Source organism: Dendrobates tinctorius, unplaced genomic scaffold (genome assembly GCF_039654945.1).
Source record: "Dendrobates tinctorius isolate UK_male_01 unplaced genomic scaffold, ASM3965494v1 ptg000063l, whole genome shotgun sequence".
Taxonomy (NCBI): domain Eukaryota; kingdom Metazoa; phylum Chordata; class Amphibia; order Anura; family Dendrobatidae; genus Dendrobates; species Dendrobates tinctorius.
Window position 1 is genome coordinate 18,533,842 of NW_027361731.1, and position 27,026 is coordinate 18,560,867.

A 27,026-nucleotide genomic window follows, 5' to 3' on the forward strand; every position below is an offset into this window, starting at 1 on the left:
TGTGATCGAGGGGTCTAGGGCATCGTAGGAACCCCCCACGGCTACTGCTAGTTGTGTTGATAGGTTCAGGGATCTGCAATCTGATAGTTGCCAACTTCTCTGGTTTTCTGGACTTAGCTTGTATTTCTGCTTTTGCCTCCTACGGTGACTCATTCATAACACAACAGGGTCTTTTCAGCCTGATCAATAGCATTAGGTTCATCATACAACAACCCCAAGGCTTGAAAAAATGCGTTCACATTATTCAGAATAGGATCATCAGGTTTCAAAGAAAACGCCCAATCCTGGGGATCGCCGCGCGGCAAAGAGATGACAATTTTAACCAGCTGCGCGGAGTTCCCCGACGAGTTAGGCCTCTTTCACACTTCCGTTTTTTACAATCAGTCACAATCCGCCAGGTTTTGAAAAAAACGGATCCTCAAATTTTTTTTGAGGATCCGTTTTTTTCCCCATTGACTTGCATTAATGGCGGATTGTGACGGATTGCTGTCCGTTGCATCCGTTTTTTTTGAGGATCCGCCAAAAATTGCTGTCCGTCACCATCCTCAAAGATTTCAAAACGGAGCTTGTAACGTTTTTTTCCCTGGCGGATCCTCCACACACTCATTTAACCCGAAATTCTTTCTGGGTGCCGGACAAAAAAAAAATTCTCTCTCTCTCTCTCTCTCTCCTCTTCCCGGCCAGCGTTCTACCTTTAAATTTTCTCATTTTCAGGATCCGTCTGAAAACGGATCCTGTGCCATCAGTTCACATCAGTTGACAACGGATCCGCTTGTCTGACTTTTTGGCGGATTTGAACTGATGCAAAAAACTGAAGTGTGAAAGGCCTTAGGCTTCAAGGCAAAAAATAATTTACAATTATTCTTGAAATTCAAGAATTTAGACCGATCCCCAAAAAACACATCAGGAGTAGGAATCTTTGGTTCAGCAGCATGTGAATTAGCAAGATAGGCGGAAATTCCCCGCACTTCAGCAGCGAGCTGCTCCACACGATCAGACAATTGCTTCATCTCCATTGAGAGAAAAATTCCCCCTACGGCCTCAGAGATATAGAGGAAAAAATATGCACAAAAAAAAAAAAATTCTGACACACCTTTTTTTTTTTACAATTCTCTCCTGCTATTGAGTACCCTAGGATCTGCGGTATGGCTGGTGATTCTGTTATGATGAGTCACCGAAGGAGGAAAAAACAAAATACTAGCTAAGTCCAGAAAAACCAGAGAGGTTGGCAGCTATCGGATTGCAGACCCCTGAACCTATCCACAACAACTAGCAGTTGCCGTGGGGGGTTCCTATGGTGCCCTAGACCCCTCGATCACAGCCGGAGAACTACATAGCCTAAAGACAGAAAGGGGAAAAACTAAACTGCCCCAGAGCAGACCCCAAAGCAATAGGCAGCCCCCAACATATAATGACGGTGAAGCAAGATGAAAACACTAACAGATAAAAAGATAGGTTGAGCAAATGATGGGGCCCAAGCTAACTAAAATAGGACAGGATAGGAAAGCTGCTGTCTGCCATCCGCAAAAACCCTATCCAAAATGTGCCAACCGACTGATAGGAAAAACAGGCCCTGAAGTCGCTAGGCTTCAAAAGACTAAATCAGCACTCAGGTATATTCTGAAGACAGAGCAAAAGATCAACAGATCAGAGACAAAAATGGAATTCAGCTCACCCCCGGCCGGGGATGGCAGAACTCCAAAAAAAAGGCAAAACAAAAACAAAACTGAAGTGTACAAAGCAGAGCAGAAAAACTTAGCTTTGAGACGCAGGAATCCGACTGGTCTTCAAGAATCCAGCAGGATCACCAGCAAGGCAGAAGGGCGTCGACAGCCTTATATCCAGTCCTCAATTCCAGCCACCCAGTCATCATCTAGCTGCCCAGGTGTTTGGTAATCAGCCTCACTACCTTCCTTCACCAGAGGAGGGAGTTCATCAGACCTCAACGGTGAAGGGAAAAATGAACTCACAAAATCCATCCTTCACTCCCTCAAGATGGCTGGACCTTCATTGTAAATACACAATTGTAAATACACCCCTGTACTTTGTATCTCCCTCACCTCATTGTAGATTGTAAGCTCTCACGAGCAGGGTTGTCTTATTTCATCTTATTTTGCTTTAATTATTGTATTGTTAACGTTGTTACCTATGACTTGTGTTTTGAAACTGTAAAGCGCTGCGGAATATGTTGGCGCTATATAAATAAAGATTATTATTATTATTATTATTATTATTAGAGAGAAAGAAAGAAACAAAGAGGGCAAAGAAAGAACAGAGAAAGAAAGAGGGGAAAGAAAGAACAGAGAAAGAAAGATGGGAATGAAAGATGGGAAATAAAGAAGAGAGAAAGAGAAAGAAAGAAAGAACAGAGAGAGAAAGAAAGATTAGAAAGAGGAAGAAGGAAGGGAAAGAAAGAACAGAGTGAAAGACAGAACAGAGTGAGAGAAAGGAAGAGGGAAAAGAAAGAAAGAAGAGAAAGAGATGAAAGAAAGAACAGAGAGAGAGAAAGAAACAAATTGAGAAAGAAAGATTCTATAAAGATACTATAGCAGCCTGGCTCCCATTGTAATGCCCACCTGAGCCTCCCGATGCAGGACATATCATGATCTGCTCACATAGCCGGCATCCCCGATTCCAAGGCGATCCCGCTGTCCGTGCTGTCGGAGGAGGAGACAGTGATAGATCTGAAGCATTCCCTGAAGTGCCTCCATGGTTCCGTCACAATCTCCCGAAATTACCTCATTTCCGGTCAGCTTCTAGCACGTCACTTCCGGTGGAAAGTCACGTGCGAATTTTAAAGTGCTCCTCGGGGCTCCGCCGTGTACTCCTGTGTCCGCAGACAAACTCTCTCAAAATCGGGACTGTTCCGCTGGATCCAGGATGGTTGGGAGGTATGAATGCTCCCCACCATACACCTTGTACACGCATGGTTCCGCACACCTCATACACACACGGTTCCGCTTTGCATGCCTCATACACACACGGCTCCGCTCTGTACACCTCGCACACACATGGCTCCACTCAGTACACACATGGCTCCACTCCGTAAACCTCGTACACATGCGGCCACGCTCTGTACACCTTGTACACACATGGCTCCACTCCGTAAACATACACATGCGGCTTTGCTCCATACACCTCGTACACATGTGGCTCCACTCCGTACATCCCATACACACATGGATCTGCTCCACTCCTTAACACCCGGCTCAGCTCCATACACTTTGTATACACAGGGGTCCGTTCCATACACCTTGTACACACACAGCTCCGCTTTGCACACCTCATACACACACGGCTCCGCTCTGTACACATCTCCACTCTGTACACCTCATACACACGTGGCTCCACTCTGTAACCTCGTACACACACGGCTCTGCTCCATACACCTCGTACACACGTGGCTCCCCTCCATACACCTCGTACACACGAGGCTCCGCTCCGTACAGCTCGTACACACGCAGCTCCGCTCCGTACATCTCGTACACACGCGGCTCCGCTCCGTACACCTCGTACACACGCGGCTCCGCTCCGTACACCTCGTACACACGCGGCTCCGCTCCGTACACCTCGTACACACGCGGCTCCGTTCCGTACACCTCGTACACACGCGGCGCCGTTCCGTACACCTCATACACACGCGGCTCCGCTCTGTACACTTCGTACACACGCGGCTCTATTCCGTACATCTCATACACACGTGGCTCCGCTCTGTACACCTCGTACACACACGGCTCCGCTCCATACACCGCGTACACACAAACGGCTCCGCTCCATACATCTCATACACACGTGGCTCCACTCCGTACACCTCGTACACGCACTGCTCCGCACACCTCGTACACGCACTGCTCCGCTCCGTACACCTCGTACACACACGGCTCAGCTCCATACACCTTGTACATGCACGGCTCAGCTCCATACACCTCGTACACGCACGGCTCCGCTCCATACACCTCGTACACACACAGCTCAGCTACATACACATCGTACATGCACAGCTCAGCTCCATACACCTCATACACACTTGGCTCCGCTCCGTATACCTCGCACACTCACATGGCTCCGCTCCGAACACCTTGTACACACACTTGGCTCCACTCCGTATACCTCGAACACTCACATGGCTCCACTCCGTACACCTTGTACACACACTGCTCCGCTCTATACTCGCTGCTCCGCGTGGAAGATGGTACTGCCCTGAGTTGGACCATCTGCCGTTCATGATCTCACAGAGCTTGAGCCTCTGCGGCTCTGAGTTGGTTCTCCAAAACTTCTTGCACATGGTCCTTCCAAGAACCGTACAAGTTTTTAGTGAGAGGTAGGATTTCTCAAACCAGATGACTAATGCTCTATTATCCCACCCATCTGTCACGAACTAGGGGTGTTTGGTTGCCCCCAGTTCGTCAGGGGATTTATTATATCCCACTTTCCAGTGGGAGATGAACTAATGAGCATGGGAAAGTTTCAGATTTTTTTTCCCACGCTCATTAGCTCATCTCCAGCCAGCTGGGGAGGCTGCGCAGAGATGAACTAAGTCATTCTGGCAGTGGTTTACAGCGGGTTGGTCGCATTAGCACCGGTCCCGTTGTAAACCAGTTAACCCCTTCTGATGGATTGCAGCAGGGGACCTGACTGACCAGCGGTAAGTATATTGTTGGTTTTTTGTTTTTGTTTTTTTTTACAGGTCCATGGTTTATTTATGGATTAGCAGAGGAATAAATTTGGTCAAAAACTTGGTGTCTTTATTTCATTAAAAGAATTTTTAACTAATGTCTCTGTTTTTTTAACCCTTTACTAGTCTAGGGTTAATAATAGATAGGTGTCTTATTGACACCTCTCCATTATTAACCCAGCTTAATGTCACCTTTCAATAGCAAGGTGACATTAACCCATTCTTATTAACCCATTAGCCACCGCTACAGGGCAATGGGAATAGAGAGGATAAGTGCCAGAAAACGCACATCTTATAGATGCTCCTTTTCTGGGGTATCTGGGGGCAGATATTTGTAGCCGGGGGGGGGCGGCAAAAACAATGGTCCCTCTCAAGGCTATTAATATCTGTCCTCACTCACTGGCTTTCCCTCTCTGGTTGCGAATTTACCGCGGGAGCCCACGCAATTTTTTTCAATGAATTAACCCATTAATTTAACACCTAGATGTCCCAAATTTTACATACAAACTCTAATCTAATTATTAGTCAAACACATAAAAAAATATAAATGAAATGGTTTACTGTATGTAAACCATGTGTCATTTCATGTCAGGTTTTAGAATGATTTCACAGAAGCAGGCAATTGAAATCAGCAGCTATTATGCTATGTAGAACTCTATGAAATATAAATATATATATATATATATATATATACCGTATATACTCGCGTATAAGCCAAGATTTTCAGCCCATTTATTTGGGCTGAAAGTCCCTCTCTCGGCTTATACGCAAGTCATACACCAGGGGGTAGGTGGTGAAGGGGGAGTGTCAGATCATACTGACCCCCCCCTGGCGTTTCTCTGCAGCCCCCTGATTTTCCCACGGTCTCCTTTCCTTCCTACAGCGGTCACATGGTACCGCTCATTAAAGTCAAGAATATGCACATATTTATTACTTCAATGAGCGGTACCACGTGACTGCAGAAGGAAGGGAAACCATCGGAGAACAGGGCTGCAGAGACGCGCCAGGGGAGGTAAGTATATGCTATATTCACTTGTCCTGGTTCCAACGCTGCTCCCTGCTGTCTGCCCGCGGGGTCCTCTTGTCAGTGATGTTCAGACAGCAGAGGGTGCGGTGACGTGGTTAGTGCACACCTTCTGCTGCCTGACGTCACTGACAGAGGAACCTGGCGGGCAGACAGTGGTGAGCAGCGTTGGAACCGGGACAGGTGAATATCTCAGGTGCTGGGTCCTGAGCGAGGGGCGTCACCTGTCCCCCATAGTGCGCTGATGTCTCCGCCTGCTCATCACTCCGGCACCTTACCCCAAGGACAAGAGGTGAGTATGTCTTTTTTTAATACCTGCAGTAGCGGGCAGCAGCAATATATGGGGGAATAATCTATGGGGCAGCATATGGGGGCATATTCAATGGAGCATATTATGGGGGCAGCATATGGGGGCATATTCAATGGATCATCTTATGGGGGCAGCTTCAATGGAGCACCTTATGGGGGCAGCATATGGGGGCATATTCAATGGAGCATCTTATGAGGGCAGCTTTAATGAAGCATCTTATGGGGGCAGCATAAGTTGGCATATTCTATGGAGCATCTTATGGGGGCAGCATATGGGGGCATATTCTATGGAGCATCTTATGGGGGCAGCATATAGGGGGATATTCTATGGAGCATCTTATGGGGCAGCATATGGGGCATAACCTATGGAACATCTTATGGGGCCATAACCTTTATAGAGCAGCATATGGGGCATATTATTCTATGGAGCATCTTATGGGGCCATTATTAACCTTTGTGCAGCATTGTATGTGGCATATTTTGTATGGAGCATCTTATGGGGCCATCATGAACTGTATGGAGCATTATATGGGGCTCCTGCTTCAATATGGATATTCAAAAACATTTAACCTACTGATGTCTCAATTAATTTTACTTTTATTGGCATCTATTTTTATTTTTGAAATTTACCAGTAGCTGCTGCATTTTCCACACTTGGCTTATACACGAGTCAATAAGTTTTCCCAGTTTTTGTGGCAAAATTAAGGGGGTCGGCTTATACATGGTCTGCTTATACACTATGTGGTGTGACTGGTGGTCGAGTGGTTAATGGAAGGTATGTGTCAGGGATGGTAGCTCCCTGTGATGTAGCCTGGAATGTTTTTCTTAAGTACATAGATTTTAAGTGTTGCTGTGCACATTTGGGTCCAGGCTACGGGTAGCTATGAGAGTTTGGAGGGTCTGGCTACCCATGTACCACAGAATGTGGTGAGGGGGCTCACTGTACCCCATTTTGGCTGAAGAGATATGTGTGTGGTTGTGAATCTGCAGGACCTGTGATGAGGTCATGTGACTTGCCATGTGATAGGTAACTAGAGTGTTTACAGCTATCTAAGGCTGGTGTGTTGCACATGTGAGGGAGTGTGATGGAGTCTGTCAGCATAGACAGAGCTCCCATGTTCCAGGCTCGGACGTCACATAGCCTGGGGAAGCCGTACCGGAGAGTCCGAGCCAAAAGGAGTAAACGGTCTTAAAAACCATGTGATACTGTCCGGGGTCTGAGAGAAATGTGTACAGGATACAAGAGGGATCTAGGAACCTGCGTGGCCAACAGGTAACGGTCTTGAAAACCGTGTGTTACTGACCGGGGTCAGAAAGAGACTGTGTGAATGGACATTTATCGGATGCCGCTGAGGACAAGAGGAATCTGAGAACCTGTGTGGTCAATCCAACCGGTAACGGTCTTGACAACCGTGTATTATACTGACCGGGGTCAGTGAGAAGTATTGCTCGGGAAAAGACTGTACTTTGCTCCATGTTTACGGATACCTCTGAGGACAAGACACCAGCAGGTAACAGACAGGTCTCTGTGTTATACTGACCAGGGTCAGTGACAGACCATAACAGTATTCATATCTAAAAGCTGAATGCTTAACAGATGGCTGCTGTAACTGTCTAAATAATAACCTGAATGGCTTCATTTTAACCCTGAGCGTGCCAGTGTTTACCTCAAAGACCTGCAAAGTGAATAATCCCCGTCCACTCACATGGTGGAATGTTACAAGTATATACGATATATACTGTTTGTGTCTCAATGACATGTGTGTATATATATTCTTTCATTTATTTATTAAACATGTCAGTGTGATTTTACTGTATCGCAAAATGAATTGCCGGCTTTGGTAAAGGACACCGGTGCATATTTCTCGCAAGTCACATGTCTGATCCATGTGTAATCCATATTTTCCTCGCCCCCATAGACTTGCATTGGCGTATTGTGCCCGTAATACGCTGAGAATCGCAGCATACTGTGATTTTCTCGGCCCGTGAAATACAGCCGAGAAATATATGGCTGATGGGAGCTGCCCCATAGAGAAACATTGGTCCGAGTGCAATGCGTTGTTTTAACGCCTCTCACTCGTCCGTATTTCTCTCCAGTGTGACGCCGGCCTAAGGGAGATCATGGCTGCAGCATGAAAGTCATATACCAAGGAAATGTAGCAGAGCTGTGTATGTGTGCCTATTCATGACATGTGTAATATTTTTTTTATTTTTTACATAAATATATTTAATTGTATTAATTTTTTTTTTGTTCTTTATTTTGTGATTTTTTTTTACATTTTATTAACTTTTTTTTACTCTTTTACATTGTCCCTGAATGGGACATCAACTGCATAATGACAGATCGCTGGTCTACCTATCACAGTGCCATATCTATATGGAGCTACCACTCCTGCGGCGCTGTGTATTTACGGCGCAAGTTGGGAAGGGGTTTAAATATGCTGTCTATGAATGGATGGATGAGCCAAGTTGTGCCCGTTAACCCCTTCACTACCAAGGGTGGTTTGCACGTTAACTCCTGGGCCAATTTTTACAATTCTGACCACTGTCCCTTTATGAGGTAATAACTCTGAAACGCTTCCATGGATCCCGGTGATTCTGACAGTGTTTTCTCGTGACATATTGTACTTCATGTTAGTGGTAAAATTTCATTCAAATAACTGGTGTTTATTTGTGAAAAAAATGGAAATTTGGCAAATTTTTTTAAAATTTCGCAATTTTCCAACTTTGAATTTTTATGCCCTTAAATCACAGAGATACGGCACACAAAAAACTTGATAAGTAACATTTCCCACATGTTTACTTTACATCAGCACAATTTTGGAAATTTTTTTGTTAGGAAGTTATAAGGGTTAAAAATTGACCAGCGATTTCTCATTTTTGCAACACCATTTTATTTTTACGGACCACATCACATTTGAAGCCACTTTGCGGGATCTATATGATAGAAAATACCCAAATACCCAAAAGTGACACCATTCTAAAAACTGCACCCCTTAAGGTGCTCAAAACCACATTCAAGAAGTTTATTAACCCTTTAGGTGCGTCACAGGAATTTTTTGAATATTTAAAAAAAAATGAATATTTAACTTTTTTTCACAAAAAAAATACTTCAGGTTCAATTTTTTTTATTTTACCAAGGGTAGCAGGAGAAATTGGACTGCAAAAGTTATTGTGCAATTTGTTCTGAGTACGCTGATACCCCACATGTGGGGGTAAACCACTATTTGGGCGCATGGCAGAGCTCAGAAGGGAAGCAGCGCCATTTGACGTTTTTGGCTGGAATTGAGATCGGACACCATATCGCGTTTGGAAACCCCCCACAAATGACACCATTTTGGAAACTAGACCCCCCCAAGGAACTTATCTAGATGTGTGGTGAGAACTTTGATCCCCACAGTGCTTCACAGAAGTTTATAATGCCTGGGCGTGAAAATAAAAAAATCATATTTTTTCCACAAACATGATCTTTTAGTCACCAATTTTTTTATTTTCCCAATGGTAACAGGAGAAATTGGACCGCAAAAGTTGTTGTACAATTTGTCCTGAGTAGGCTGATATCCCATATATGGGGGTAAAACACTGTTTGGGCGCACGTTGGGGCTCGGAAGGGAAGTAGTGACGTTTTGGAATGCAGACTTTGATGGAATGGTCTGCGGGTGTCCTGTTGCTTTTGGAGAGCCCATGATGTAGCTAAACAGTGGAAACCCCCACAAGTGACCCCATTTTGGAAACTAGATCCCCTAAGGAACTTATATAGATGTGTCGTGAGCACTTTGAACCCCCAAGTGATTCACTGAAGTTTATAACGCCCGGGCGTGAAAATAAAAAAAATCATTTTTTTCCACAAAAATGATATTTTGATATTTTTGCCCCAAATTTTTTATTTTCCCAAGGGTACCAGGAGAAATTGGACCCCAAAAGTTGTTGTACAATTTGTCCTGAGTAGGCTGATATCCCATATATGGGGGTAAAACACTGTTTGGGCGCATGGCAGAGCTTGGAAGGGAAGGAGCACCATTTGACTTTTTCAGCGCAGAATTGGCCAGAATTGAGATCCGACACCATGTTGCATTTGGAGAGCGCTTGATGTGCCCAAACAGTGGAAACCCCTCCAATTCTAACTCCAACCCTAACCCCAACACACCCCTAACCCTAATCTCAGCCCTAACCCTAATGGGAAAATGGAAATAAATACATTTTCTTTTAATTTTATTATTTTTCCCTAACTAAGGGGGTGATAACGGGGGGTTTGATTTACTATTTATGGCGGTTTTTATGTTTGGCAGCTGTCAAACGCTAAAAGACTCTTTTTATTGTAAAAATAGTTTTTGCATCACCACATATTGAGAGCTATAATTTTTCCATATTTTGACCCACCGAGTCATGTGAGGTCTTATTTTTTGCGGGATGAGTTGACGTTTTTATTGGTACCATTTTCGGGCACGTGACATTTTTTGATCGCTTTTTATTCCGATTTTTGGGATGCAGAATGAACAAAAACCAGCGTTTCATGAATTTCTTTTTGGGGGGGTGCGTTTACACCATTCCACGTTCGGTAAAATTGATAAAGCAGTTTTATTCTTCGGGTCAGTATGGTTACAGCGATACCTCATTTATGTCGTTTTTTTAATGTTTGTCAGTTTTATGCAATGAAAACTATTTTATATAAAAAAATAATTATATTTGCATCGCTTTATTCTACGAGCTATAACTTTTTTATTTTTTCACTGATGATGCTGTGTGGCGGCTCGTTTTTTGCGGGACATGTTGATGTTTTCAGCGGTACTATGGATATTTATATGCGTCTTTTTGATCGCGAGTTACTGCACTTTTTGTTCGGCGGTATGATAAATCATTACTTTTTGCTTCGTTTTTTATTTTTAATGGGTTCGCTAAAGAGGTTAACTAATGGGACGATTTTATAGGGCAGGTCGTTACGGACGCGGTGATACCAAATATATGTACTTTTATTTATTTAATTCGAAAAAATGAATTTATTTGGGAATATTTTTTTTTTCCTAATTTATTTAGCGATTTTTAAAAAATTATTTTTACACCTTTTTTTTTTTAACTTTATTAGGTTGTCCCAGGGGGGACATCACTTTCCTGTGACAGATCGCTGATCTGTCACATCACAGATCACTGTGACAGATCAGCAATCTGTCACAGGCATAGACGCAGACTTCCTCATGCCTGTGCTTTGCAGGCACTGAGGAAGTCAGCTCCCTACAGGCCACCGAAGGTCCCCATCGCCATCTTGGATCCGGGGACCTGTAGGGAAAGAGACCCCCGCAGCAGCGCTGCACATTGCGCTGCTGTGGGGGGCTCAGGGAAGCACGGAGGGAGCCCCCTCCCCGCCGATGCTTCCCTTTAACCCCCGGTACACCGCGATAGTGTTTGATCGCGATGTGCAAGGGGTTAACGTGTCGGGGGCGGTCCGTGACTGCCCCTGACACATTGTGCCGGGTGTCAGCTGTGATAATCAGCTGACACCCGGCCGCGATCAGCGGCGCTCACCACGTGGGCGCCGCTGATCGCTGTGACGTAATATTCCGTCCATGGGAATTAGGTCCAGGGTCACATGGATGGAATATTACGTCCAATGTAGGTAAGGGGTTAAAATACCTGTGCCTTCCTATACAGACAATAGGAAATATTCCTTCTAGTACAAACCATTTGCTAATATACCTCTAAGCTGAGAATCCAGGAGCAAAGGATTGACACCTACCTCCAGCAAAAGCCCCTTTGTGTTTACAATATACTGTATATCCAATGGTATATCCTGTTTCACCCTTTTGTCAACTAAATGTAAATCTACTGCCTGATTGATTTCAATTATTGATTATTTATTTCCTTCATGCTCTACATGAGCTTTTAGATGATGAAGATATGATTCCCACCACATAAATAGTTTCTACTCTGTATGAGTTCTCTGATGTACAACAAGTTTTGAACTTGTAATATAACATTTCCCACATTCTGGACATGAATATGGCTTCTCTCCTGTGTGAATTCTTTGATAGATAAGAAGATCTGATCTCTGGATAAAATGATTCCCATATTCTGAACATGATTATGGCTTCTCACCTGTGTGAATTGTTTGATGTCTAATAAGATCTGATCTCTGGGTAAAACATTTCCCACATTCTGGACATGAATATGGCTTCTCTCCTGTGTGAATTCTTTGATGGATAAGAAGACCTGATCTCCAGTAAAAGCATTTCTCACATTCTGGACATGGATATGGCTTCTCACCTGTGTGAATTATTTGATGTCTAATAAGATTTGATTTCTTTTTAAAATATTTCCCACATTCTGAACATGAAAATGGCTTCTCTCCTGTGTGAATTGTTTGATGTCTAATAAGATCTGATCTCTGGATAAAACATTTCCCACATTCTGGACATGGATATGGCTTCTCTCCTGTGTGAATTCTTTGATGGATAAGAAGACATGATCTCCGGTTAAAGCATTTCTCACATTCTGGACATGGATATGGCGTCTCACCTGTGGGAATGCTTTGATGGATGTGAAGATTTGATTTCTTTTTAAAACATTTCCCACATTCTGGACATGAATATAGCTTCTCACCTGTGTGTCCTGTGTGTATGCTTTGATGTTTAAGAAGATCTGCATTCCGGATAAAACGTTTCCCACACTCTGGACATGAATATGGCTTCTCCCCTGTGTGAATTCTTTGATGGATAAGAAGATCTGATCTCTGGATAAAACATTTCCCACATTCTGGACATGGATATGGCTTCTCTCCTGTGTGAATTCTTTGATGGATAAGAAGATCTGATCTCTGGATAAAACGCTTCTCACATTCTGGACATGGATATGGCTTCTCTCCTGTGTGAATTCTTTGATGGATAAGAAGATCTGATCTCTGGATAAAACATTTCCCACATTCTGGACATGGATATGGCTTCTCTCCTGTGTGAATTCTTTGATGGATAAGAAGATCTGATCTCTGGATAAAACGCTTCTCACATTCTGGACAGGGATATGGCTTCTCTCCTGTGTGAATTCTTTGATGGATAAGAAGATTTGCTTTGTTAGTAAAACATTTCCCACATTCTGAACATGAAAAAGGCTTTTCTCCTTTGTGAATTCTCTCATGGGCAAGCAAGTTAGATTTACATCTAAAACATTTCCCACATTCTGAACATGAAAATGGCTTTTCTCCTGTGTGAGTTCTTTGATGTTTAAGGAGATGTGCTTTCTGGATAAAACATTTCCCACATTCTGGACATGAAAATGGCTTTTCTCCTGTGTGAATTCGCTGATGCATAAGGACAAATGCTTTCTGGATAAAACATTTCCCACATTCTGAACATGAAAATGGCTTCTCTCCTGTGTGAGTTCTCTGATGTTTGACAAGACTTGATTTATCTGTAAAACATTTCCCACATTCTGAACATGAAAATGGCTTCTCTCCTGTGTGAGTTCTCTGATGTTTGACAAGACTTAATTTCTCTGTAAAACATTTCCCACATTCTGAACATGAAAATGGCTTCTCTCCTGTGTGAATTCTCTCATGTGTAAGCAATCTAAAATTATATTTAAAACATTTCCCACATTCTGAACATGAAAATGGCTTCTCTCCTGTGTGAATTCTCTCATGTCTAAGCAATTTAGATTTATGTTTAAAATATTTCCCACATTCTGAACAGGTAAATGATTTCTTCTCTGTGGGAATTATTTGATGTTCAACATCACGTTTGCAGCTTTCATTTTGCTTAACAGTCTGTGATGAATCCAAATAGGTGACTGATTGAAAAGGCTCCGATGATTGATTTTTGCTCTGAAGGGCTGGAGGTATAGCTGGAATAATGGCATGCTTTTCATAGGTATCTGGTTTGACACCACAGTCACCTGCCAAGAATAAAACTGATTTTATTACTTTTCAGTATCAATGCCTTATATTTTATATAATTTCTATATACATAATTCTATACAACTCAAAGTATAATGAAACTATGCCCTAAGACAGTGGTGAGCCACCTGTTCACAAATCCCATGGTACTGAACCTCTAAAGTACAATGGACAAACATAATACACAAACCCAGAAAAGTTTGAAGCAATAAAGGGAGGATTAAAACTAAGCTTTATTACATTACAATCTATAGCAACAGATAAAAATATACACCATAAAAACATGTAAGATTCTTAAAGGGGTATTCCCATCTCTGATCAACTATCCCAATATGTAGCAGGTGTAATTATAATATTAGGAAATATGAAGTATAGTTCTTCTGACTCGCTAAGTTGTTCACCCCATGTGCAGAGCATTGCATTAGCTTAGGTATCCATGGTTACTACCACTCATATAATGACTGTTAGTTACAAGTGGTCATAACCATGGATACCTAAGCTACTGCAATGCCCTGGACATGGGGTAAGCGACAGAGAATCAGGAAAACTATACCACATTTCTAATTGAAGGCATTTTCCATTATTATTACTACACCTACTATATTTTGGGATAGGATATTTGAAATGGGAGCACCTCTTGCGGCCTCCTTCACATGTCAGTGTCTCCGGTATGTGATGACAGTTTTCACACGTACCAGAGACACTAATACACATAGACCCATTCAAGTGAAGGTATCTGCGCACATGTCAGTGTGTTTCCACGGATCATGTGACTGTGGGCAAGACAAGCTGACATGACTGTTATTTAGCAGCAGCACGGGCCGCAAAATGTCTCGCACATGTGCACACTGATGACATGCGTGTGTCATCAGTGTGACACATACTGGCGCCTGGCAGTCAGCGGTACTGTTTGCGATGATCCCCTGTGTTGGATATTGAAGACAGCTCACATCATTATACCCTGCTCTGCCTGTGATCAGCGTGAGCATGGGACAATGTTGAGAGTTGTATTCAACCCCCGCTGTCTACATAGAGTAAAATTAATTATAAAATAAAAAAAATCACATTATACTCACCTTAACACCTAATCCCCTGAAGCCATTGTCTTCTGTAAAAAACAAAAATGTAAAAACAATAATATCACCTCACCTGTCCAAAGTAGAAAGAATCCAAAGTTTCCAATGCCGTAATCCATCTGTGCAACATTTGGTCATCAGCATGAGTGGTGATCTGAGGTCGACTGCACACGTTGAAAAGCTGGGGAGTATGACTCATTGCATCCCGATTTCTCACGCTGAACTGTGATGATCTCACTGAAGTCAGCACAGTTCATGGGCCCGCTCTCGCTGCAGGTAGTCATTTTCCCTAGCTCTTCAACAGGAGCGGTTGCCTCATAACCCTCCATCAAACTCCATTGCCAAAAGCACTACCAATATTGGCTGGTGACTAACTCATCCAACCTTTATCTACCTCCAATTCCTCAAGATAGCTGGACCATCATTGTAAATAAGCCTCTGCACTTTGTGTCAACACCACCACATAGCAAATTGTAAGCTCTTACGGGCAGGGTCGTCAATATCTTTGCATTAATTATTGTATTATCATTTATTTTGCTATGACTGCTGTATATGAACTATTGAATTGTAAAAAGCTGGGGAATATGTTGGCACTTTATAAATAAAGATTATATTATTATTATGAGCAAATGTCACACAGATGGATTACGTCTTTGGAAATTCTGGATTCTTTCAACTTTGGACAGGTGAGAGATATTGTCTTTTAATTTTGCTTGTTTACAGGGGACAATGGCAATGATAATGGCTTGTACCCATTGCTGCCATGAAAAAAAAGTTCAGATTTCAGTCCAGAAAAGTAGGACTAGTGTCATGCAAGTGCTATCTGATTGACATCTGAATGCCATGTGATTGCTATCCGATTGCAATACGATTTTAACATGAGGTTTGAAACAGTAATTATCTGTCATTTACACATATTTTCCATGGAAATATTCTTTAATACAAACACACACACTATATATAGCTAGACTGATTGATGAAAAGCCGGCAATTCATCTGCCATGTACAGTAAAATCACAGCAGGACCCGGCATAATAGAACAGATAGATTACGTACAGTATGTACACACAGAATAGATCAATATACAGATGTCAGTCACATATATAATTAGTTCAATGCGTGTGCAGTTTACTGTACATGTGTTTAATTAAATGATTGTTTTTCTGAAAAAAATTGCATGGGCTTAATTTTCATAACCAGCAAAGGGAAAGCTGACAGATCTGGGCTGATGTTTATAGCCTGAAGTAATACCCATAGCGCTTCCCAGGCTATTAATATCAGATCTCAGTTGCATACTTCGCCTTTACTGGTTATTATAATGGGAGACCCCTCCAAAAAATGAAGACGGGTCACCCTAAAATTAACCCCTTAACACCCGGAGGTATTTTTGTTTTTGCATTTTCGTTTTTCACCCCCCATCTTCCCAGAGCCATAACTTTTTTTATTTTTCAGTCAATATGGTCCTGTGAGGGCTTGTTTTTTGCAGGATGAGTTGTACTTTTGAATGACACCATTGGTTTTACCATGTCGTGTACTAGAAAAAGGGAAAAAAATTCCAAGTGCCGTGAAATTGCAAAAGCAGTGCAATCCCTCACTTGTTTTTGGCTTGGCTTTTTTTTTTACTAGGTTCACTAATCGCTGAATATGACCTGCAATTATCATTCACCAGGTCATTACGAGTTCATATACACCAAAGATGTCTAGGTTCTTTTTTATCTAAGTGGTGAAAAAAATTCCAAACTTTGTTAAAAAAAAATTAATTGTGCCATATTCTGATACCGATAGCGTCTCCATTTTTCGTGATCTCGAGTTCGGTGAGGACTTATTTTATGCATGCTGAGCTGACGCTTTTAATGATACCATTTTGGTGCAGATAGGATCTTTTGATCACCCGTTATTGCATTTGAATGCATTGTTGCGGCGACCAAAAAAAAACCAATTCTGGCGTTTTGACTATTTTTCTCGCTATGCCATTAAGCGATCAGGTTACTCCATTTTTTTATTGATAGACTGGGCGATTATGAACACGGTGTAAGGATTGTACTCACTCAGCTGTGTGGGAGGAAACAGGAGGCACATTCTCTTCAATGTCCATATGGGTTTATTTGCTTCATAAACCATCAACTCCGCAACAGAAAGGTTAACAGTCTTTACATCAGGAAGACACAGCATCAATGTCCATAGCAGAGCTCTATCTGGAGCCACAGAAAGGCTTCTCTCTCTCTGCACACAGACCACTCTGTAGTGCCCACTCTGGACACTTGGAAGTCTGTCTACTTTGGCAGACTCCCAAACACTTACTGCCAAGTGCTAGACACACCTCGATTACATAGCTTTTAACCACACCCACAGGTGAGGTATGGATCACATATGCTGGTCACATGGGCATGACATCACTGCAGGTCCTGAACCTCACAACCACACAAACAGGGAAAAAGGGGTACAGTTAGAACCCTCACCCAAAGGTGAGGTAATATGGGTAGCTAGACCCTCCCATCTCTCATAGCTACCCACAACCCGGGCCCAGGTGCGCTAAAGGACATATTAGTGCTCATATGCACTAAAGACAAAATACTCTGGGTTGCATCACAGGGAGCATCCATCCCTGTGATATATACCTCCCATTAACCATGCGACCACCAGTCACACCACATTTTTCCCCACCTGTTCAAACCTGTGGGGTTGAACACTTGTCCTAAACCGAGGGCCTCAAGACAGGGCACCCATATCACCTTGCCCTACCCATCGAGAGGGCCTTCCCAATTGGTTTTGAGCATCAACTCCTGAGACATAGTCTGTCACTGTCACCACATCCCTGTCTGTGAACAAAGTGCTATCAGGCTTTTTCGCCTCATGTTTGAGTGTCAGAAATCTATTAGGCTTTCCCCTCCCACATCGGTCAGTATGTAGGTATAATTTCCTTGTACCCATACGTCCTGCCTGGTCTGATTTTTTTGTCATTTTGTCTGCTACAGTGTCTCCCGGTTAGGTCACTCAGCCCTGAGCTAACCGAGGCATCACTGCTTCTACCTCTTCCATCAGACCGCCTTCTCTTATCTCTCTGCTGGCCATTTCTCCCATGGTCTTTATTGACCAGAGAGCATTCCTTCTGTCTGTCCCTATGTCCTCTATTAGCTCCAGCTTGAGGACTTCCAGTCTTAAGCAAACCTCTTCGCCTCTCTATACCGCGAGTTGAAGGTAGCAGTCATCTTCTTCCCATTTCCTGCAGCTCTCTGTTGATTTGCTCCCTCTCAAATCTTAGCTGCTCTACTTCCTTCAGGTACGCCACGCGATAATCCAGGAGCATCCGGATATTCCCAAAGCTCTCTATGGATCGGACAACGAGGAATGGAACCATCCCATCTTCCCCCACGTCTTGGGCTTAGTCATCAGCCAGAATCCTGACTCTCATCACACCGGACCTATTCACCATCTCCTGCATCTCTTTCTCAAGTCTTCCGATGACTATCCTCAACAGACCTCTGGGCACTTGATGTCACGTGCCCCGTCCTGAGTGACACGGCCAGCAGGCCGGTAACTGATAGGACAATTACACGTGCCACGTCCTGTTGTATGTGAGGCGGCCTGCAGGCCGGTAACTAATACAATAAGACAAGGGAATAGGGAAACCTGGGTAACAATAACAATGGTGGCCCTGAGATAGGGAACAGGGTCGTGGAGACCTCCTGCACTCCCCTGAGTCACTGTCTCTACACTCCTAACGTTCCCTAGGCCAGTTCCGCACCGGCGCCTATCAGGAACCTAAAAACCCTGACTCGCCCTGCACCTAAACCCTCTCTAGGGAATTGGTCGGTGCGGAAACTAATCCCACCACTGCACTAAACACACATAAGGAAAAGTGACAAAACAGGGGAACACCACTTAGCTTTGCACTGTTGCTTACGCTCCGAGCAACAGAGCCCACCACCTGCTTGCATCTTTTCCTCCACCGTGTCCAACATCTGGGTGCAATGTCCAGCAACGGAGTCCAGCACCTGAGTGCAGCTGTCCAGCCACGGAGTCCAGCATCTGAGTGCAGCTTCCAGCAAAAGAGTCCAGCTCTACACCACAGCTGCCACTACACCAAGCTTTGCAAGAAATCTTCACTGGCACTAATAGCTGCCACTCCACCATGCTTTACACAAACTCCACGCTGACACCATAGTTGCCACTCCAGGACTCTGACTGAATTGTCCTGGACTCTTCTCAGTACCATAGTGCAGACTTGGAGCAAACTGTCCACCACCTGCGTGCAGCTGTCCAGAAAGAGTCCGGCAAATGAGTCCAGCTTTTCTGCCAAAGAGTCCAACATTTTGAGTCCAGCTTTCAGCAACCGAGTCCAGCATCCTGAGTGCAGCTCTACACCATAGCTGCCACTCCACCAATGCCAGCCCTCCTTGCAGACACCATAGCTGACACTCCACCAATCCATGCCAGCCCTCCTTGCAGACACCATAGCTGCTACTCCAGCACTCTGACTGGGCTGCCCGTGACTCTCCTTCAGCTCCATTCTTTACCCAGGCTTGCTTGCAAATGAGGAAATATCACCAACAGTGATTGACACACCTGACACTCTTTTATAGAGCAATCACACCTGTTACATAATTACGTGCACAAACTAAGGTAACTAAGGTGCAATGACACTAGAATCATAGAATCGTAGAGTTGGAAGAGGGACCTCCTGGGCCATCTGGTCCAACCCCCTGCTCAAAGCAGGATTCGCTAAATCATCCCAGACAGATGTCTGTCCAGCCTCTGTTTGAAGACTTCCATTGAAGGAGAATTCACCTCTTCTCGTGGCAGCTTGTTCCACTCATTGATCACTCTAACTGTCAAAAAGTTTTTTCTAATATCTAATCTGTGTATCCTCCCATTCAGTTTCATGGCCACCGGGGGGAAAACTAACTGAAATCACCACAGTGCAATGACCCGAATGGCCACCAGGGGCAAAACCACCTTTGGCACACTGTTGTGAGTTCATTTTCCCCTTCACTACTGAGGCCCGAGGAACTCCCTCTTCTGGTAGAGAAAGGTAGTGAGCCTGATTATCAAACACCTGAGTTTAATGATGATGACTGGCTGAGTGGAGTTACTGACTGGATATAAGGCTGCCGACGCCCTTCTGCCCTGCGGGTGATTTCTCTGTGGGATCCTTGGAGACCAGTCTGAATTCCTGCTCTTCTAAAGCTAAGTTTTCTGCTCGGCTTTTTGCATTGGTGCTTTGACTTTGCTTTGCTTTGTTTTTCTGGATTTCTGCTATTCCCTGCTGGGGTGAGCTGAATTCCTTTAGCTCTGCCTTCTGAAAATACCCGAGTGCTGATTTAGTTTTTGAAGCCTAGCTGCTTCAGGGTTTTTTTCCATATCAGCTGTTGGCTTATGTCTTTGATAGGGTTTTGGCAGATTGCAGACAGCAACCTTCCTTTCCTTTTCTGTTTAGTTAGCTTGGGCCCCATCGTTTGCTCAGCCTATCTTTCTATCTGTGTGAGTGTTTTTTCATCTTGCTTCACCGTCATTATATGTTGGGGGCTGCCTTTTACTTTGGGGTCTGCTCTGGGGCAGTTTAGATTTCCTTTTCTGTCTTTAGGCTATTTAGCGCTCCGGCTGTGATCGAGGGGTCTAGGGCATCGTAGGAACCCCCACGGCTACTGCTAGTTGTGTTGATAGGTTCAGGGGTCTGCAATCTGATAGTTGCCAACTTCTCTGGTTTTCTGGACGTAGCTTCTATTTTTGTGTCTGCCTCCTACGGTGACTCAGTCATAACAGCACACAGTGAAAGAAAAAAAAAAAAAGTTACTTTGTGCATTTAATCTGTCAGATCCAACCTGGATCATGACACTTGAATGATGTCTTCCACAAAGCCCAGCCGACTTTGTGCTTTCCTTGCCTGCTCCCGACGTCAAGCAGCTTCGTGATTTCTCAGCAGGATCATCTGCTTTGTGCGGAGGCATTGTAGGTGCATGTCCCTCAGGATAACCACCCGCTTCACTGTGACTTTCTTAGTCGACAGTATGACCAACTGCTTCGTCTCTCTCTTTGTCACATCCTTACTGGCACATGCTTCTTGCATGTCTTCGGGTACCTCTATTATGCACTTGAAAACCAAAGTCTCACCTTCTTGGCTATACTGTTGGACCTCCTCGTCCTGAGCGTCAGCGCAGTTTTCCAAGACATCGACGTCCCTTGTATGGCCATCTGCATGGCACTTTCCCTGCTGGATTTCTTCTTCCGTGGAGGCTCCTTCTTTGATTAGCCTCTCCAGCTCACGCTCCTTCATGGCTATCAGACCGAGAGAGCGCGACAGTTCAATTTCCCGGTCATCCGTGGATTTCTTGAGCTGGGCATTAGTCTCCTTCTCTATCTTGAGCTCTCGGAGAACTTTATCTTGCTCCTCTGCCAAGCTGCAACGCTCATCCTCTCTCAGGAGAAGCTCCAGTTGATGCTTCTCTTGGGCCTCTCTGAGCACCTCCATATCTTTCAATATGGCCTTGTTCATAGTTTGACACGTTATAGTTGAATGGAACTTTTTTTTATGGATTTAGTGTGCTGCTAAAACATGACATACAATTACTTATGCATTAACAGATCGATGTTTTATTTCCAACGCATTTCGAAGTACAGATTACTTCTTCATGTTTTAGCAGCGCACTAAATCCATTAAAAAAAAGTTCCATTCAACTATATGTTATGGCGGTCACTGGTTTGACCTTTGGATGTGCGGCAACTGACTGATAATTTCATGCGCTATACCTCTCCTATATCAGGTGAGTAGAATTTATTACCTCTCGTACCCTGTTTATCGGATAAGACCCTATTTGCTCTTTTCTCCGTTCCTATAGTGTGAATTAGTTTGACACGTTGACAGGTGACCTCTGAGCTCAGAGACTTCCTTCTCCAGCTCATCCACTCTGTGATCAGCTGCTTGTCTTAGGACTCTTTCTCGTTCAACATGCTCTTTCACAGTCTCTTTAAATAGCTCTCTCATGAACCTGCTCTCTTTTGGCCAGCACGTGACGCACCATTAGTTCTTTAATCAGATTTTCAGATGATCTCTCTTGCCCACCCATACCCTGCCTCTTCAGAGCTCCACCTGTTCCTGCATCCACCTCTGTGGTCTCTGCGGGTCTAGTACAGGTCTGTTTTAATTTTAGCCCATCACCAACTCCCTCTGTGCTGGGGTTTGTCCGAGATAAAGTGACCTCCTTACTACATACTCTTTCCCTTGTGTTCGAGTCACAGTCTGAATTGGAGTCACCCCCACTCACCCTGTCATCCTGGAACAGCAAGTCTCCACTCAATCAGGTGTCGGACCCCTTTCCTGGAGGTACCCCATTTCCCACGGTCACACGTTTGGTCACCCCAGCTAAGCCCCCAAGTTGGTCAGACCCACACTTTCTCATGGTGACCCAGAACTCTGGACTATTGACCTTAGGTGGTGCTACCTCCTCCTTTGAGCCACCCCACACGTCATCAACTTCCCATGCATCTTCAAAAAACACAAAGTCCTGCTCCCTCTCAAAGGAGTACAATACGTTCGGTGTTATACCGCCATCTTGGCACTTGACACTTTTGGACATATCCATGACCACTCTGTCCACAGTATAGTCCACAGTGACCCCATGGATGCAACAAACCTTGACCTTTTTCTCGTTCAGAGAACGACAGGAGTCCCCATCAAAGTCACTTGACTCATGGAGTCCAGCCGTTCAGAGACTCCTTCACGGTGTAACATTACGGTACACACCTGCGGCCTGTCGTCATACAGAAAGTCTATGCCGCACTCAGAATAGGTAAGACACTGTTATGGTAAATATTTATACTTTGCCTTGATTATTATTTTGGACAACTAAATTTACCTATATCTCTTTGCTAATTTTGTATTTTAGTATAGCTTTTAAGTGTTATTCGTAAAAGCAATAACACAGGGTGTTGTCTCCGATATAGAGATGTCTGTGTGTTAAACATTTCTTTGTCTCTGAAAGCCTAGAAATCTGGATAGAACTGGATTGAATTTTGCTTTTCCCAACTTAAATATCTTCTGTCTTAGGTAACGTAATGTAAGAAGCCATTCCCACTTTCTTATCTCTGTAGTAGTAATAAAGTCTTGTGACTGGGCATCTGAGGACTAGACAAAAATTATACACAGACACTGGCTGTGTATTTTCTTAACTCCGATGCATTGAATTTATTTTATTTCATTTTAAACCAATAATGGCAGATCTGGTGAAAGTTTATATTTCAACCGAAATTAGCTCTCCTTGGAAGGGGTGACCACAACACAAACACCACTCTTCCCCAGACATGTCCACTGAGGTAACCGGTGTCACCTGTAACGGGGTCTTCCAAGCTGGGGTACCACTTTCAGTACCACCCCGTGTTTTCGGAGATCCGCTCTGCATTGGCTGGAGTCTGAATGAAGGACGCTGGCTGGAATTCCTCTGAGTGCATGGGCGCATATAAAAGATCACTGCTTCTCCATGTATTTCCAGTCTGACAACACTTTACTCACAGGACACAGAATATATCACACAGGTACAGAGGGCAGGCCAATAGAAAAGCGTCAGGCCAGACATGCATTACAAAAGCCGCAGGTGGCCGGAGCCTGCGGATGTTTACTGTGGGAATTACAAAGGTGGGGGGAGGGTGGACAAAAGGAGAATATAGTGTCCCCTCTGCCCAGAGGTGCAGTCTGTGGGCTGATACATTAGGGACATGCATCTCACATGGAACCTATTATATATACATATAACTGCACAACATATTCTGGGTGCTGAGTGGTTCTGTAACATCACCCTTTTTGAAAGCTCTGCCCCTTTTGGGCCACTATCCCTTTTGGGTCTCTGCAGCCTTTTGGGACTCCACCCCTTTTTGTGCCACCACCCCCTTGCGGGACTCCACCTCGATTACTTAGATTGTAACCACACCCACAGGTGAGGTATGGCTCACATGGGCTGGTTACATGGTCATGACCTCACTGCAGGTCCTTAACCTCACAACCATACACAGGGAAAAAGGGGTACAGTTAGCACCCTAACCCAGAGGTGAGGTAATATGGGTAGGCAGACCCTCCCATCTCTCATAGCTACCTGCAACCTGGATCCAGGTGCATTAAACATATTAGTGCTCATGTGCACTAAAGAGAAAATACTCCGGGTTGCATTGTGGGGAGCATCCATCCCTGTGACATATACCTCCCATTAACCCCGCGACCACCAGTCACACCACAGCGGCGATTCCAAATGTGTGTATGCTTTTCTTTTTATTGTTTTATTTTGAATGGGGCGAAGGGGGGTGATTTGAACTTTTTTTTTTATATTTTTTTAAAAACTTTTTTTCCCACTTTGGGCATGCTTCAGTAGTCTTTATGGGAGACTAGAAGCTGCCATAACCTAATCGGCTCTGCTACATAGAAACGAAGATCAGTTTGCCGCTATGTAGCAGAATTACTCACTTTCTATGAGCGCTGGCCACTGAGTGAGGCTCACAGCAAGTCGGCAACAACAACCATTGTGGTCTCCAGGAGACGTCCAGTTGTCATGCCAACAACCGGTGACCCATGATCACGTGACGTGCGTCAACGGTGGGCGGATTTCCGGCGTGATTGCCGGAAGCGCTTGTTAAATGCTGCTGCCAGAGTTAGACAGCGGCATTTAACAGGTTAATAGCAGCTGGTGGATTGCAATTCCACCTAAGGCTATTCCGGGCACATGTCAGCTGTTCAAAACAGCTGACAAGTCCTGGGAAAGATGTGGACTCAACGCCGGAGCCCACATCAAAGGGAGGGAGTCCGACATCAGCATAAATGTACGCCCAATGTCGGAAAGGGGTTAACAACCAGCAAAGGCTAGGCAGACCGCTGCGAGCTAATATTAATAGCCTTGGAAGGGGCCATGTATATTGGCCCCATCCTAGACTAAAAACATCAGTTCTCAGCCACCCCAGAAAAGGCTCATCCACAGGATGCACCAAATCTGGTACTTAACCTCGCTCTTCTCATATGCCCTGATGCGGTGGCAAGTGGGTTGATATTTGGGTGGGTTGATGTCTATAAGACATCCCCATTACAAAACCCATAGTCAAATTGTATAAAAGAAAAAAAAACACACACCCAGAATAAAGTCCTTTAATTGAAAGAAGGACATGGACGCCTTAAACAAACCTAAATTAAACCATACTCACATTATCGCCCAGTCAGCTTAAGCCAATGTCCCCTGTAACAGAATTAAAATAATAAACAACCATATTCTTCACCTGTCCTCCAAGAAAATAATAAATCCATTTGTCCAGCGTTGTGCCTAGCTCTGCTACATCCAGACTGCATTGTTTCATGAAACAACTGTACAGCATGCCATCCAGCAGAGAAACCGTGCTGCGCGTGCTTACTCAGCTCATTGTCTCACAGTGAACTCCTTTCACCTCACTGATGTCAGAACAAGCTCGCGGTGCCGTTAGAAAGGTCATGGGAATTCAGACCCATTGAACTCAGTTCAACTCACTAACATCAGTGCGAGTGCCGTTAGAACTCTTCCCACGGCGATCGCGCTGACGTTAATGAGTTGAACTGAGTTCATTGGTTGTAAACTTGCAGGACCTTTCTGACAAGATTTGTAAGCATGAGAACTTTCTCACGCTCGTAGTGAAGTCAGTAAGATGAAGAGAGTTCAGCGCGAGACAATGAGCTAAGCAAGCATGCATAGCTCAGGGTATCTGCTGGATGGCAGGCTGTAAAGTTGCATCATGCAACAATGCAGTCTGCCATCTAGATGTAACAGAGCTAGACCCATCATGGGACAAATGGATTATTATCTTCTCAGCGAACAGGTGAGGAATATTATTGTTTATTATTTTAATTCTGTTACAGGAGACATTTGCTTCAGTGGACTGGGAGACGGCCTGAGTATGGTTTAATTTAGATTCATTAAAGGAGTCTGTGTCCGGAATGGGGCCAATGTCCCTGGTCCCTTTGTAGGCTATTAATATCACCCTGCAGCTGTCTGCCAAGTCTTTGCTGGTTACTAATTATAGGGAGACGTTACATCATTTATTTTAGGAGGCCCCCATTTTAATAACCAGTAGAGGTTAAATATACAGCTGTGAGCAGATATTAATATCCTGCAAAGCTCCACGGGTATTACCCCCTTCCCAGGCTATAAACATCTGCCCCAGCTGTCCGTTTTCTCACTGCTGGTTAATAAATTGTCGGGGGACCTCACACCAGTTTTTTTTCTTCAGAAAATAATTTAGTAAGTAATAAAATACATGTAAAGAAAGCTGCACACACTGTACTAATTATATATGTGACTGACATCTTTATATCTATCTATTCTGTTGGGTGACGCTGTGATTTTACTGTACGCGGCAGATGAATTACATGGCTTTTCAAAGGACATGGATGTGTAAAAATCAGACGGTGCTCGCATGGTTCGAGTAACGCGCAATTTTTTTCCTCGCACCCATTTATTTGCATTGGCGAGTCTCGTCAGAGATACAAGGACAGTTGCAGCATGCTCATAGAATAACACTGATCATAGTGAGGTCTGATTTTTTTATCAGATTGCCATTTTCCTCGCAGCGGGGTATGAGCCCTTATTGTGACTATAATGTGATTTTTTATTTTCCTCTTAATTTTACACTCTATGTAGACAGCGGGGGCTGAATATTGTCCTCTGCTCCCACTGATCGCAGGCAGAGCAGAGGACAATGACGTCAGCTGTCTTCAACACCCGGTGTCTGGGATTAGCGCAAACAGTACCGCTATTTCCCAGGGGCTGGTACATGTGATATTGATATGGCACCTGGTTGCCACACATGAAACACAGACACAGATATCTCCGGGCAAGACAAAATTGTTGGACTTTGCCAAAATTTGCTTTCGGCCATGACTTATCTATAATGTAGCGTTGAATGCGTCCTTCTGTCCAAAGCCGGTATAGATTGCGCCTGCGCAGTGTGGCCAGAGTCAGAAGGACGCATCCTGTGTTAACAGAGGTGACAGGGAGGAAGATGAGGATGGAGGAGGAGTTTGGCATCGGAAACTGCGGTATGCATAGGCGCTGACCGAAT

The 27,026-nt window shown here is 44.2% G+C and overlaps 1 protein-coding gene across 1 annotated transcript in view; it reads right to left on the reverse strand.

The window, feature by feature from the left end:
* Positions 1 to 9,119: 9,119 nt before the first annotated feature.
* The window catches only part of LOC141094217 (uncharacterized), a 31,003-nt gene continuing 13,096 nt past the window's right edge, over positions 9,120 to 27,026 (reverse strand). Inside the window, exon 6 of the mRNA XM_073580016.1 lies at positions 9,120 to 13,889. Within this exon, the coding sequence (XP_073436117.1) occupies positions 12,085 to 13,889 (1,805 nt within the window). The 3' untranslated portion in view covers positions 9,120 to 12,084. The remainder of the gene's footprint in view (positions 13,890 to 27,026) is intronic.